Source organism: Rhinolophus sinicus, chromosome 9 (genome assembly GCF_057876585.1).
Source record: "Rhinolophus sinicus isolate RSI-liver-muscle chromosome 9, RSI-T2T, whole genome shotgun sequence".
NCBI lineage: Eukaryota > Metazoa > Chordata > Mammalia > Chiroptera > Rhinolophidae > Rhinolophus > Rhinolophus sinicus.
Window position 1 is genome coordinate 21,996,820 of NC_142509.1, and position 15,402 is coordinate 22,012,221.

At 46.3% G+C, this 15,402-nt stretch overlaps 1 protein-coding gene and 1 long non-coding RNA gene across 8 annotated transcripts in view; one reads left to right on the forward strand and one right to left on the reverse strand.

Moving 5' to 3' along the window:
* Nucleotides 1-5,361: 5,361 nt before the first annotated feature.
* On the reverse strand, nucleotides 5,362-7,388 carry LOC141569166 (uncharacterized). The gene is made up of 3 exons (XR_012492609.2): nucleotides 7,256-7,388; nucleotides 6,573-6,837; nucleotides 5,362-5,746 (listed from the first exon to the last, which is right to left on the reverse strand). It is a non-coding gene; the product is annotated as an uncharacterized LOC141569166 (long non-coding RNA).
* Nucleotides 7,389-7,488: 100 nt separating this feature from the next.
* ASCC2 (activating signal cointegrator 1 complex subunit 2) overlaps nucleotides 7,489-15,402 on the forward strand; it is a 39,156-nt gene continuing 31,242 nt past the window's right edge. For 4 of the 7 annotated variants that reach the window (XM_074321863.2, XM_074321864.2, XM_074321866.2 and 1 more), the window contains exons 1-2: nucleotides 7,489-7,627; nucleotides 11,834-11,931. In XM_074321863.2, coding sequence (XP_074177964.2) covers nucleotides 11,851-11,931 — 81 coding nt within the window. In that variant the 5' untranslated portion in view covers nucleotides 7,489-7,627; nucleotides 11,834-11,850. Of the gene's footprint in view, nucleotides 7,628-11,655; nucleotides 11,932-15,402 lie in introns of all 7 variants that reach the window. The other 3 variants (XM_074321865.2, XM_074321870.2, XM_074321867.2) reach the window with 3 other exon arrangements.

The window sequence follows — 15,402 nt, forward strand, 5'->3', positions numbered from 1 at the left end:
ATGAGGAAGGCAGTCATTGATTAAATAATCACACAAAAAATACAAGATGGTGAGCTAGAATTAGGGCTACACAGGGGAAGTGCAAGAGTGTGTCTATCAGAGGAATGACAATAACTTGGGGAAAGAAAAGGTAAAGAGGAGACTTTGCCTTGATAAGGAGAACGTGGGGGACATTTCAGTCAGAGGAAGCAGCATGGGCTAGTGCTCTGAAGTGTGAGGGAGCCAGGGCTCTTAAGAAATTAGAGGGTCAGAGTGGCTGCATTCTGGAGTCCTCTGGGGACTGTGCAGCCCAGAGAGTAAACATCTAGGAACATGGGAAGGCTAGGTTTCCCTCTTTTCATGACGGTCGAGATATATCTTCCAGTTATTTCTTTTCATGCTCTCCCAAGGAAAGCTAAAGAGCTGGCACTATTCCACTGCATTGCAACCCCAGGTTTAATGTTAAAAACATTAAGTACCGACTTTCCCTATCACCAGAGTTGCTGGAGGTGTCTTTTGAAAGCCCTTCCTCTCAGATCCTACATGAAAAGTACGTGACGCTACCAAATGAAGAAAGTTTGATCTTGAAGTGAAGTGATCTCCCTTTCCCAGCCCCCTCAGCAATTGAAACTGTCTCAGCCCTTGAGGAATTATTCCACCTCCTGATTCTGTGGCTCCATTGTCCCACAGTGATGATTTTCAAGAGGCCTGGTTGTGCCAATTGCCACTTTGATGGGTGGTCTGGGTACAGACTCCGAGCTGCATGGGGCAGACAGAGCTACCCTTTCATTTCCCTGGGCAGGGCTTTAGGCTGGAGCCAGCACAGAGACTTCAGTTCCAGTGCCCATTCTGCCATCCGCCAGCTGCTGGGCAACTCTGGGCAAGTCTCATCTCCTCTCTGGGCCTCAGTTTCCTCATCTGTACAATGAGCAGTTTGGACCACATGTCTGAGAAGATTTTTCTCTTTGACTTGGGGGTTCTCTGCCCTCTGCTTTCTAAAATGTGTTAACTTGGATGTGTTTCTTTTTCATCTTTCTGGCTATTATTTACAGACCACTGACAGAAGGCAAGACAACCACTCATCGTAAATTATAATGGGGTAGATAATTAGCTGCCTTCAAATTAAGCCTCCCTTCTTGGAAGCTAGGAAATTTAGTTTGCAGTTGTCATTATCATCATTTGACACTGTTTTCTTACTAAAACCCAGAAGGATAATGGAGAATGACAAACAGATGTTTGGGGGATGATTTGAGACTTTCACTGCAATGAATATTCTCTAGATTCCTCTCACGCCAGCAGAAGCTTTGATGAACTCAACAGAGAGCAGGGGGATTGGACAGACACAGAGCGAAGACCTATTGAGAGAAAGCCAGGCTTAACAGAAAGCTGCTGGGAACAGCATTTCCTAGCTAGGGACAATGTGGATTAGGACATTAGTATATTTATGTAACATTTTGCAAAGAGATTTCAGTGCCGTTATTTCCACTTCTCACAAGGATACTTTGGTACCACCTGAGCTCAAACCACTATCATCCCTCACGTGAGTTTCTCTCATTGCATAGTCTCCCTGGCTATGGTAGGTTGCCTGTAAAAGTGGCCACAAAAACTCTGTAGAGATAGAAGAAAGTAGATTAGTGGTTGCCCCTGAATAGGGGAGAAGGGGGTAATTCCTCTCCTCTTGATCAGAGCTGGATTTGTAACTTGCTTCGACCAATAGAGTATGAAGGAAGTGATCTTGTATGAGTCCCAGAATCTAGGCCTCAAAAAATCTGGCAGCTCCCACTTTTACCCTCTTGGGGCCTGGCCACCACGTACAAAAGCTCAGACTAAGATCAAGGTTTCTCAGCCTCGGCACTCTTGGCATTTTGGGTAAGATAATTTTTTGTGTTGGTGGGCTATCTAGTGCATTGTAGGATGTTTAGCTGCATTTCTGGCCTCTACCCACCAGATGCTATATTTATGACAACCAAAAGTGTCTCCAGACATTGCCATATGTCCTTGGTGTGAGAGTATCACCCTTGCTTGAGAACCGCTGGACTTGACTACTGAAGGCTGAGGGACCATGTGGTGAGAGAGGCTCAGCCAGCCACCAGCTAAGAAGCCAGACACACGAGTGCAGCTGTCTTAGATGTTCTAGCCTCCGTTGAACCCCCAATTGTATGTAACCGAATGATAACCCTGGCTGACACTACGTGGAACAGAAGAACCGAGCTTAGTTAATTCACAGAATCATGAGAAATAATGTATCTTTGTAAGCTACTAAGTTTTGGAGGAATTTCTCATGCAGCAACAGATACCTGTAATACAGGCCTGTCTCCGTCCTTGCTATCATTCCTCCTCTCCACTCCAATGCTACTAGAGTTATCTCTGTAAAATACCTTTCTGAAATTTCTCAGCTCTACTGAAAGCTTCTAGGGCCTTCCCCACCGTCAATAGGAGGAAGTCCAAACTCCTTAGCGTGGTGCACAAAGCCCTTCATAATCTGGCATGTCTTCAAAATACCCTCAAACCCAAGGTTTAAGCTTTACCCACCTACTTGAAATTTCTTGAATGGTCTACCCTCTTTTTCATCTCTAGTTCTTTGCCTAGGCTGTGTTCTTTGCCTGTTATACTCTTCCAACCTGTCAGTTACTAAATTCCTGAAAACTCAGATTAAACAGCATCCTCTCCAAAATGTCTATGCAGATCCCACCATCTGAGATGCTTTCTTTCTTATGACTTCAAAACACCCATGTATCATCCCATGTACATCTATCTCAAACCAAGTTGCCATTCATATTTTATTCATATTTCTGACAAGACTGTAAACCTTGAAAGTTAGAACTGCATCTTTTGTTGCTTTATTGACAGTACCTGGCACATAACAGATCCTCAATAAATGTCTGCTGAGTGGACGTAGTAGGTTGAACAAGTATTAGTATTCCCATTATGCAGATAAGGAAATGAAGGCTCAGAAAAGCTAAGCCACTTGTCCAAGGTCGCTCAGTGAGTAGGGGGTATACCTGGGACTAATACCCAGATCTCCAGACTCCATTACTAATCCATGTCCCACTTGTTTACAATGTACCGCTCCTAAACTTCCTTGGTATAGTTTTAAAAAAACCAGTTGGAGACCCAAGGTGTACTGGTTGATCCACAAGCGGACTTCTCTTCGTCACTATACTATGTAGGCACTTGTAATGCCAGCAACAGCTTCTGCTCATGAGCTAGAACAGTTAGCAACTTTTTCCCTCTTGTCTCAGTGGGTAGCAATCATAACTTTTAGAAAAGCCTGATCAACTAGACACGAGAAGGACTCAGCGTCTAGAAATTGTGTTCGGACAGAAGGCCAACTCAAAATGGCTTAGGCAAAACAGCAATGAGAAAAGTCTAGGGGTATCTGGATTCAGGTGTACCTGGATCCAGGGGTCAAGTGATGCCATCCTTTTTCATTTTCCCCTGCTTGTCATTTATTTTCTCTGCTTTCCTTTGTGTTGGCTTCATTCTTAGGTGCCAAGTAGTGGCCTCTGGCAGGCTTAATTAGTTCATTCTTCAGGCTTAGTTCATTCTTACTGCTAGCAAGCTCATCAGAAAGAGAGCTTTTCTCTCACTTTGACTCCAATAAAGATCCCAGAACCAGCTATGGTTGGATAAATTTGGATCATATATCTATTCTTGAGCCAATCACTGTGGCTGAGGGTTTGGAATATGCCAATTGGTAGCCAGCTTCCAAGATGGCCCCCAATGATCCTGCCTTCCGATATTCATGCCCTTGTACAGTCCCTTGCCACACAAAACCAAGGCTGACCTATGTGACCAATAGAAATATGGCTGGACTGACGGTATGTGACTTCCAACACTAGGTCATGGAGGCATTACTGCTTCTGCTTTGGTCTCTCGGATTTCTGCCTCTGAAGAAAGCCAGGGACCATGTTGTAGGGATATTCGAGCAGCCCTGCGGAAAGGAACTGAGGCCTCTTGTCAACAGCCAGTACCAACTTGCCAGCCATATAAATGAGCCACCTTGGAAGTGGATGCTTCAGCTGTGATCAAGACTTCAGATAAATGTAGTCCCAGCTGACATGCGCTTGCATCTTCATGAGAGACCCTGAGCCAGAACCACCCAACCCAGCCACTTTGATCTCTTGGATTGCTCCCTCTGAAGGAAGCCAGCGGCAGTGTTGTGGCGATATTCAAGAGCCACCTCCTCCTTTTATTTTGCTTTATAATATGCTATTTATTTTTTCTCCAGTTATAAAAATAATACATTATTAAAACAGGTAACAGCAAACACAAAAATCCAAGGAAAACAACAACAGAAGCTCCTCAATCCCACCGCCTAGAGAGAACCACTGCTGGTCTCTGTGGCTCTAAGGAGCCAGCTGTAGTGAAGCCACTGTCTGAGGCAGTGCGCCCAGCACACAAGACTCCCCCAGAACTGAGGGGGTGTTGCAGATGAGGAACACACACACTTAGGACAGTGCAGTAGGACAAAGCTGAAGTCTCATCTTTCAACAACTGTTTTTCTTTTCATTCCTAACCCACAGAAACCGTGTGCAATAATAAATGATTAGTGTTTTAAGCCACTGAGTTCTGGGGGTAATTTGTTGCACAGGAGTAGATAACTAATATAATTGCACACTCCTCAACTCTGGGTAAGGAAGTCAGTCCTAATCCATGTGGATGAAAGCAGAAGGGATTGTTCTCTGAGGAGTAATCGAGTTACTGTTAGTGGGAAAACAGAGGAAATGAACACTGGGCGGGCCACACAACAGCTAACTCCAACAATGCGTGCCTCATGAACACATACTTGCTGGAGAATCGAAGCACAAAGGTAATACTGATTCATTTTAGATGACTCAGAGTGTCTGAGTCAGGCGGGACTCAGGCCCAGATATTCATTCCTATGCTGATTTTCTAGCTCCAACTACTGACAGTTTTTCTCCCTCCTTAGCCTTAGACTTGATTAGCTATGAGCAACACGGACACACGCCTCCTTTGCCAACCTAAATATTGGCTCTTAAAGTAAGTTAGTTGTTGTTGTTTTTCTTTAAATCTAGAAAATAGAGACCCAGAAATTCCTTTAGACTTGTGTGTGACTAATGTATGGTTTGAGGTTTCTCCTATTAAAGTGGCTTTTTAATTTAATTCCTGTTGGACATATGTTAGCTCAGACAAGGACGCTTCGTTTCGAAGCTCACATTTTTCATTAATCTCTCCCATCAAAGAAAAGAAAACAAAGATGAAAGAAATATAAGAGTTAATACTCCAACTGATAGAGTCTCCTTTTCTCTTCCCTCCCTCCTTCCCTCCTTCCCTCCCTCCCTCCCTCCCTCCCTTCTTTCCTCCTCTCCACCAAAATTTCTTGAGTACCTACTATGTGAATGGCATTGTTTATATTCTTTTATTAAGCCTCCTAATGATGATGAAGTGGGTATTAATCACCCCTTTTAACAGATAAGGAAACTGAAACATGTTTGGAGAAGTTAGGTGCCTTATTGGATGTTTTGTCTTTTTACAATCCTGTTATTTAGCTCCAAAACCTCAGTGATATTAATGCCCATAGGGAAAGACGAAACGGATCCATACATTTTTGCCAGAAGTCTTATTTTAACTTTTCTCTGTACTAAAGGCTGCTACACATGATTTCCTTCCAACCAATCACCAAGATGCAGATTATTTCCTGTGTGCCTAATATGTATGTGTGGTACCAGAATTAACAAAAAACACAAACAAAACAAAACATGAAGTTTCTGGCACTTTTTCTGTCCCTTCCATATCAGTTTCTCTGAAGAAAAAAAAAAAAAAAAGATAGAAATAAAGGGAAGCATCCGCTGCTCTGAGACAGCTTGCAGCATTTGGCTATAGAATTCTTCCTGCACCTGAGACCCCCCCCTCCAAACCTGTCCCATGGGGCATGCCCTTGGTAGGGAGAGCAAGCTCTGGAGCCAGATGGAGGTGGGTTCAAATCCCCATTGCACAAGCTCTGTGACTTGTCCAGTCTCTGCACCTCTCTCTAGAATGGGATAATAATAGTTTCTACCTCTTACAATTCTTATAAAGAGTCAGGGAGATAACATGTAAAATAGTCCAGTGTCTGGAATGGAGTAAAGGCCCAACAAATGTAGTCATGCTACTATGGCTGGGCTGTCTCCCTCTGAGCCCCTACTTCTGCTGAAGACCAGGGGTTGATGAGTGTTCTCTAAGTATTAGGGGCAAGCAGACTCTCAGATGACCCCCAGTGAGTCCCACCTCCTGGCATTTATGCCCTTGTGTAAATGTCCTGTCTATGAATATGGGCAGCACCCATGATTTGCTCCTAACAAATAGGACATGATGAGAGATGCTACTTTCATGATTGCTGCCTGTGGGAGACCCCGATGCAGAGCAGCCAGTTAAGCCATGCCCAGATTCCTGACCCACAGAAAATGTGAGGTCATAAATGTGTGTAAGCTGCAAAGTCTGTGGTAATTTGTTAGACACCAATACATAACTAATACAGGATCCAACCCCTCCCATCTCATTTCTGATTCAGAGCCCATCTCCCCTGCTTCCTTAGCTTCCTGCATTGATTACATTGTCTCACAGCTGTTGGTTTTCCGGCAACCTCCTACCTTGTAAGCTTCTTGAGAAGAGGCACTGTGTTTGTCATTCCTTGTAGCCCCAGTGCAGATAGCAGAGCCTGGCATTTGGAGGGCACTGGATAATATGACATGACCCCCAGGGCTGGTTTGTGTACTCCATGAAGGGCTCCCTCATGGTAATGATGGTGGTGGTTCTTAAATCCTTACTGTGTGCCAGGCACTGAGATGAAGTCAGAGATGTGTATTTTCTGTGATGATTCTGCTGCATAGCTGGGCTACACCACCAGGCAATATCCTGTAGAAAAAAATGCATTCTGTTCTTAAGATAGTCATACACAGCCTTCCTGATTTAAAAAAAAAATTTTGTGTGTGTGGCATAGCTACAGAAAAGTGCAGAATTCCTAGGTGTACAATTTGATGACTTTCCCAAAGTGAAGACATCTATGTAGATACCCCAAGATGGGGATAGGAATATCCCCAGCCTCACTTGTGGCCCCTCCCAGCCACAAGCCTCAGAGGCAACAATCTTCCTAACCCCATCACCACTCATTAGTTTCGTCTGTTTTAGAACTTCCTATAAACAAAATTGTAGGCTATGCTACTTTATCTGCTTTCTTTCGCTCAACATCATGTTTATGCTTTTGACTTGCTAAAACTCTTCCGGATTAAATTTGAAAAACAATGACGGCGAAGGTTAGGAAGGAGGCGGAAACCTGGGATTCTGAGAAGCCGAGTATTACAGTTGAATTGTCCAAGAGGTGGAATCACAACCTTCTCTGTCCACCTTCCATCTTTCCTGCTGGAACAAGGGAGATAGGAGGGGACAGGGGGCGTGGTTACAGTCAGGGGAGGGGGGGTGTTCCTTGTGGGGGCGGAGTCTTAGACTGGGGGCGTGGCCCAGGACTGGATTCCTAAAGGCAGTTGGTGCCGGGGGCGGGGCCGGGCCGTGGCTTCCTGTCAGCGCCTGCGGAATCGCCGTTTGACCCCGGAAGTGACAGCGGTCTGGGAGCTGTCATCGTGGACCGCGGCGGCGGCGGCGGCGGCGGCGGCGGCGGCGGCACAGCGCCGGTAGTGGAGCTGCCCAGGTGAGTGCGTGTCTGGGCCTTGTCGGATGCGGGGCACCAGGCTTGGGAGCAGCCGCGGCCGTGCCTCCGCCGGCCTCGGATCTCCCCGCCTCCCCGGCAGGGTCAAGGCTACGCTGCCCCAGGGGCCGTGAGTCTCCCCACCATCACCGCCCCCGCCCCCGCGCCCCCCTCCCCGAGACCAGGAAGTCTCAGGTTCAAGACTCGGCCCCAAAGTGACTTGAACGAGTTACACCCCCTCACCCTCACCCCGGGCTTCAGTTTCCGTAGGGTTCATTCATTCGTTCAACAAATGCATGTCTAGTGTCGCCTACGTGCCAGGCACAGATCTAGGCACTTGAGATACAAGCAGAGCAAGACGGATTGCTCCTGCCCTCATGGAGCGTACAGTCTAGTGGGAGGAGACAGACAGTCAACGACAAGTAAATGCACAAGACAATTTAACATGTGACAGTAACTGGGGGAGTGAACACTTTAGATAGGGTGGTTTGGGAGGGTCTCTGAAGAAAGCAATATTGAATTGAGACCAGAAGGGTGATGATAGAAAAGCTGAGGCAGCAGTAGCGCTGGGGATGTGCCCAGGCCTTATTGTAGTTGGTGCTTGCACCGAACTCCCCTTCGAAATAAAGAAAGCCCTTTCCTAGCTTTTTGCTCTCCTGCTTGACGCTGGGGTTGCAGTGGGGAGCACAGACACTGTCATGACCATCGTCCTTATCTTTTTGGAGCTAGAGTCTAGGCTTTGCCTTTGTTAATTTCTTCCCATGCTTAAGATGAAAACTCAAATCTTCCTTGGCAACCTTCCCCTGTCAAGTCAGTACTCCCTGTTAACTGCTGTCATAGCCCCATGGGCCTTACCTATATAGTATACATCATGGCATTAAGTTTTACTTGTTTGTATGACTATTTGATTCTTAGCTGTCTTTCCCTTAATGGCTGTAAGTTCTATAAAGGACAAGACAGGTCTGTCTGTTCTTTGCACACTGCAGTGTTCTCCAGGCTTTCATGCCTGGATAAGAGGTGCTTAGAAATCTTTGAGTGGATAGGTAAGACAATTAACAAGGCTTTGCTCAGTGGTTCCTAGGAGGTCTCTCTTGTCACCAGGTATTGTCTTCTCTTTTTGACCATGTCTCACCCCTACTTAAATGATTCTTCACTGCCTTTAGATTAAAGGCCAAAATCTTTAGCATAGCATTCAAAGCTTTTTAAAAAAAAAATACTGCACCTCTCTTTTCTATCCAACCTCTTCTCTGCACTTCTGTCATCCCCTCCCTGACCTTGTGTTTTCAGCCATGTCAATGTCTTTCTCTTCCTTCAAAGACACAAGCTCTGAGCCTTCGCTCATGCTTGCTCTTTACCTAGAATTCCCTTCCTTCCCGTCTTTTTCTCCTATTCTTCAACAGCCTTGTAGGTTACCTTCTCTGTGACATCCTCCTTCTCTCTGATGTGCTCGTTTTGGAAATTGCCTGTAATAGCTCTAACCACACCAAATGATAGTCATTTACATGGCCAGGACCCAAAATGTATTCAGTCAGTGTGCGCTGACTAAATCAGGATGGCCAAAGTGCTCTGCGTATGGTTGGGACTTGAATAATGACAGGTACATTTTATTGAGTGCTTATTATGTACCAAGTACTGTATTGAACAGTAGCATTGATTACTTCTCACATCAACCGTAAGAGATTATATACTATTATCATCTTCATTTTACAGATGAGGAAATCAAGTCTTAGAGAGGTTAAAGAACTATCTCAGGGTCTCAACATGGATAGGCAAAGGTGGAGCCAGGACTTGAACCCCTGGAGCAGAACTGTAAAGCTCTCCTTCAACCACCACACCAGCCTGGGCCTGAACTGCCCTTACAGGCACTGGCTTGTAGGAGTGGATTTTTTTCTGAAAGCAAGTGCTGTCATTACATGTCTAGGCCTGGATTCTGGGGCCTAGAATTTAAAGGGTGGAGAGCCACCTCCTCCTTATGACTCTTTCCCCACCCTACGTGCCCACAGTGGACATTCCCACTATAGTCTTTGAAGGTAAGAATGGAAAGAACTGGGCCTGTGATTCATTTAGACTTCAGCACTGGTGAGCAGACCACTGATGTTTCCAGCTGCCCTCCCAGCATTGCTGGGAGGTTAGGAAAGAAGTATTTTTAGCATGTCCAGCATAAGAGACCCACGTGCCAAGGCAGAAGAGCTGGGCTTCAGTTTCAACTTGGCCACCAATGTATTTGCTTTGAGCATATCAGGGCCTCTCTTTGGACGTCTGAGCATAATGATCCTTGCCATCCTTAACTGGGTTGTTGTGAGAGGCTGGTAAGGTAGTAACTTAATTAGAAATAACATACATGCAACAGAGGCTATTATCAACATTTTGCAAAGATGAAAGATTAAAACTCACACCAAGCCCCTTTTATTACTTTGACTTGTGATTTTTTTTCAGGCCACCTCATGTGTGCAGGGACAGTGTGTCTGATTCGCCGAAATCCTAGAGCTGAACAGGCCTCAAAGACTAGACTGACTAGTCCTCTCTTTTTATAGTCCTGTAGAATAGATATCTTCAGTCTTTAAAACAGCCCATGAGCTACGCAAGATTCCTTGTAGACTAAGCTGCTTCCCATCTTCTTACCTTGGCTCTTGCTGTTTCCTCTGCCTGGGGTACCCCTTTTCCCTGGCCAGTCTCCTATCAAGATTCAACTCAGGCTCTCCTGATCCTTGAGACCCCGCTCTAGAAGAGCTTTCCCAACAGTCACCAACCTCCCCCTTCCCCTCCCCCTCTTCACCCCCCCTCCCCCGCAAGCTCAACTACAGTGGACTCAGTCCAGCAAATGGTTAAGAGCCAGCCTGCTTCGCCAATTACTAACTGAGACATTGGGCAAGTTTCTTATCTTCTCTTAGCCTCTATCTCCTCATTGATAAATTGATAATAATAGATCCAACCTTAGAGTTGTTAGGAGCATTAGTAAATGTAAAATGAGTTAACGTGTAAAGTGAGTTAATGCTGAGAAAAGCGCTTAGAAGAGCACTAACACATGATAAGCACGTTGTTCCTGCAGCTATTGTCATTTTTATTTTTAGACGTAAGCTCTTTCAAGGCAGAGACCCTGCCTTATCAGTCTGTGTTCATAACCCCAGGGCCTGGCCTGATATTTCAAATATGGATATATACTGGGGGTGCCAAAACAATGTATACACGTGACTTGTACTCATTTTTTGTTATCAGTATACATTGAGGATTACAATTTTAATACAGTTTTTTCCTTTCTTAAAATGTGTATACATTTTGGTACTGTGTGTGCACGTGTGTGTGTGTGTGTGTGTGTATCCCATGTAACTCATGGATGTCCATGCCCCTCAGCTTATCTGTGAGGGCTCAGAAGGTGACAGTTTCCTCATCTCAGCCTTGGTATATCTTTGTGTTGTCATTGCGACTGCTGGCCTTTTATGGCATGTCTTTTAAAGGGCCCAATTCACTTCTATTCCATGATGCAGCCAGTATGCATGTCCCTCCTGTGGGTCAGGCCAAGTGGTATTGTGAGAAGAGCATTGGATGGGAAGATGGGAGACATGGGGTCTGCCACTCACTGACTCGAAGGCCTGTTTGGGCCTCTGTAGAAAGGAGCTTGCACTGGCAAGTTTCTATGAATTCTGCCGTCCTTGGTCCTTCTGTTCATTCATATCATTCTTCCCTGGAGCCTACAGGGATCATAAAATCTCAACGTGCTCTACAAGTGAGGAAAGGCCCATGGCTTCAACCCTCAAAAGACTTAAAATTTGGTTAGAGTCATAAGCAAACTGTCCTCGTGTTCAGTCGTTCATCAAACATTTGATGAGGCTGCCTCTTTACCAGGCCTGTGCTGGTCATGGGAAAGGCAGCAAGAGGAGAGCCTGGGCACTGTCTTTACAGAGCTCACAGGCCAAGGAGCCATAACATAGATAATCTAGGTATTTTTAGCCAGTACCTCTCAAAGGGGGTGGGAATATATCAGGAGTCACCTGGGGCGTGGGTTCCTCCTGAGTTAAGATCTACTGTTCTAGGCCAAGCAAAGTCACTTCAGTCCGGATTAGTAGGTGCAGGACGCTGGCCTTCAAGACCCACATCAGGAGCCCCCTGAGGCCAGAGGTTGAAGCTTCTCCTGGGATCAGCCCCGGAGCAGGCCCCCGCCACCAGGAGCCTGTGTGTCTGCCCTCTTCTTCCCATCCATATTCCTTTCAGGAGGGTCACGCAGCACAATGTCAGCTCTGCCCCTGGACCAACTCCAGATCACCCATAAGGACCTGAAGACAGGAAAGCTGAGGACTTCACCAGCGCTGGTGAGCCGGTGCCTTGAGGCCGTTCCGCCTGATATTATCACTCTTGCAATTTCAAAAGCAAAAAGTAAATTCCTTCTTTATCTGTTCCAAGGATGACCTGAGGACCACAGTCAGTAATTCAGTAGCTGGGACACTACTAGGTCCTTCCAGGCCCAGTGTAGAAGTTTCTTTTCTGAGCAGCAGCTTGAATTTGAGTAGCATTTTCCATGTCACTACACCACACCTTTCCCCAAAGCATTTCATTTTGAATCAGAGTCTGATGGCTAGTTCTGACTAGCCTGAGCTGGCCTAGAAATGGATCCATCCCAAAGCCGGGTTTGGGTATTTGACCCAGCAGGAGGTGTTCAGGTTTCAGGCAGGCCTTTTTCAGAGCTATCTCAGCTGCTATCCACACTTCAGCACTTGGGGGGAACACTGATTTCAGAGGTCGAGCCGTCTTTTATCTCAATGGGCTAAGAAGTGCCACGTACAGACTCGGCAGGGCTTGTGAGACTGAAAAATAAGGAGGCTGTGAGCCTGCCGATTACCATTTGCAGAGTGAGATTAGAGCCACGGAGAGGTGCCAGGCTGCTGAAGAAGGAGACAGACGCAGGGACCGGTGTCCCCATACCCGCCTGCTGTTTTCCCAAGAATATGAGCTTACTGGAACAAAGCAGGAGGAAGTATTTTTCTGGGGGCTTGAGTCAAGTCGTGGGAAACAGAGCTTGGTGTTTTATTTCCTGATTTCTGGGTGGCTTCCTATTACTTCCTGACTACTCTCCAATAATACCTAGCATTTACCATTTATAGAGCACTCGCTCTGGGCCAAACCTTTCTAAACACTTCACCTGGATTACCTCATTTAAGTTGCACTACAGCCCTCTGAGTAGGTCTTTTGGTTGTTTCAATTTTACAGAAGAGGAAACTGAGAGTTCAAGGTCACAGAACTAGGAAATTCGGAGAGCCAGGATGTGAACCCAGCTACGCTGGACCCTAGAGCCCATATCCTTAAACCTTTCTGGTATAAAGCCTCTTGTTGCTGTGTCAGGAAGATGCTTATCAGAAAATCCAGAACTGTTCTGTCCAATATGGTAGCTGTTTGCCACAGGTAGCGATCGAGCACTTGAAATATGGATGGTTCAAGAATGAGGAAATGGATTTTTAATTTAATTGTAATGAGTTTAAATTAAAATGGCCCCATGTGGTGATTACCTGCCTTGTCGACCTGCGTAGGTATAGAGCAGTTCTATTAATTGCAGAAAGTTCTATTGGACAGTCCTAATAGAGACTGGTTCCTTGAGTGGCTGGGTCTGATTTTCCACCTCAGTCCTTCCCCACGTACTGAACACCTGGCTTGCTAGACTGTGGGCTCCGTGAGAGCAGGGACCTGGTCCCTTCCCTTCATTCTGGTTTCCCAGTGCCAGGAAACATTCAGTAAATGACTCAAGGACCCCAGCCAGGCTTTGTGACAGATACTGGACCTACAAAGAGAAAAGATGTGGTTCCTGCCCTGGAGGGGCCCATGGTCTGAGAAAAACGCAAACCAGTAGCTTCTCTACAGTGTGATCAGGGTTGTGATAGAAAGAAGTCCAGGCTGCCACCTGAGCACAGAGCCTGGGCTGCTGCTCCAGGCCGAAGGGATGTGTGGGGGCAGGGAGGTCTTGGGGGTGGTGGGAGGGCATGTGCAGCCAGGGAAGTCTTCCTGGAGGAAGGGGATTCTGAGCTGTGTAATGAAGGGTGAATAAGCAGTAGCCAGGCAGAACGAGGGGAAAAGGGTGGACCCGGCAGGAGGACCTGTGTGCGGTTTTGAGAGAGCCTAACTCCTACACCAACCACCAGTCACTCGGGGTAGAAGCAGTATCACAGAGTTAAGGAGAATGGGTGGGCTTTGTGTTGAATCTCACACATACTTGGCTGTGTGACTTTGGGCAAGTCACATACCTCTTCATGCCTCAGGATCCAAAAAGGATAATAACAGCACCAGCTTTGGGGGGTGGCTATGAGGATTAAGTGAAATATCTGAATTAGCACTGTGCCTAGAACGTAGTGAACACTCAAAAATGATGGTGATGACAACAGTGACGGTGACAGAAGCGTGGAATGGAGGGTAGGGTGGAAAGAGGGGCAAGCTGAGAGACAGCTAGCCGACTGACCAAAGAGCAGTCTTGTTGGTCACGCTGAAGGGCGTTACCCTGCTGGCCACTGGAAGCTCCTGAAAGATTGTCCTGAGGTTTGGACCCACCTTGTATTTGTCTCTTTAGTCCTAACTTTGGACAAGATCTCTAGCTAAGGGACAGCCACCCCATTGCCTTTGCAGGGTTATAGGTAAAGCTAATGTTTATCGAGTAGCTACTGTGTGCACAGCACATACTTTGTGCTATAGAAGATCCAGAAGAAATGAAGTCTTAGGACAGAATGAGTGAATGAGCTTTTGAGGAGAACAAGACTCATGTAAGTGGGGCATTTGGGAACAGTGCAGAATGGTTTCTTATCAAGATAAACAGAACGGAAGTGTGATGGGCAGAGAATGTTGAGAAAGCTTCACAGAGCAAGCGGGACCTGAGCCAGGTTTGAAGGGTGGTAGATACAGCTGGGCCCTGCTGCTCCCTGCCCTGAAATCTTTCATGGCCCCCATTACCTACTAAATAAAGTCCCCACTCTTCAACTTGGCATTAAAGTTCCTTCAAAGACCTTGGCTGTGTCTGGTCCTTCATTACCTCCATTCATTCCTTTGTCCAGGCAGTAAATGCATCAGAGAATGTGCTCGATGCCAAGCACTGTTCTAAGGACTGGGAATGATGTGGTGAGCAAGGCTGAGACAGCCTCCGGAGGTCTAATGGGGGGAGACAGAGCAGGCAGACGCTCCCTTTTCATATAACTTTACTGGGGTACCACTGAAGGACAATAAACTACACATACTTAAAGTGTACAGGTTGACATCTGTACACACCCACAAATCCATCACCATAATCAAGATAATGAACATTTCGACCGCTCCCAAAAGTTACTTGCGCCTCTGTAACCCATCCCTTCCTGTCTCCCCATCTGATCTGCACTTTGATGAAGATCCGCAAGTGCTACCGTCAGGGAAGCACCGAGTGCAGGTGCTGGGAGAGCGCAGGTGAGCCCCCAACCTAGTCGGGTGGGAGTCTGGGAGACCTTCTGGAGGAGGTGAGGTCAGAGCTGGGGTGGAAAGGACAGGCAGTGAGACCAGGGTGACACATGGTACCGTAGGTCATTTAGTAGGTTGGCAGTGTAGTAAGCTTTGGTTCAAATCCTGCCTCAGTTGCCTTCTTAGCCTTGTGACCTTAGCAAAGTTCCTGAAGCTTACTGAGCCTTTGTTTCCTCCTCTGTAAAAAAAAAAAAAAATACTATCTCTCTTTTAAATAGTTGTAGATTAAATAAAAAAAGAAAGAAAGAAAGAAAAGAAAGGCTGTAGGCCCTCAGTAAGTGGTGGCTTTTATTATCAATATTCCAGTGTTCTCTCCCTCC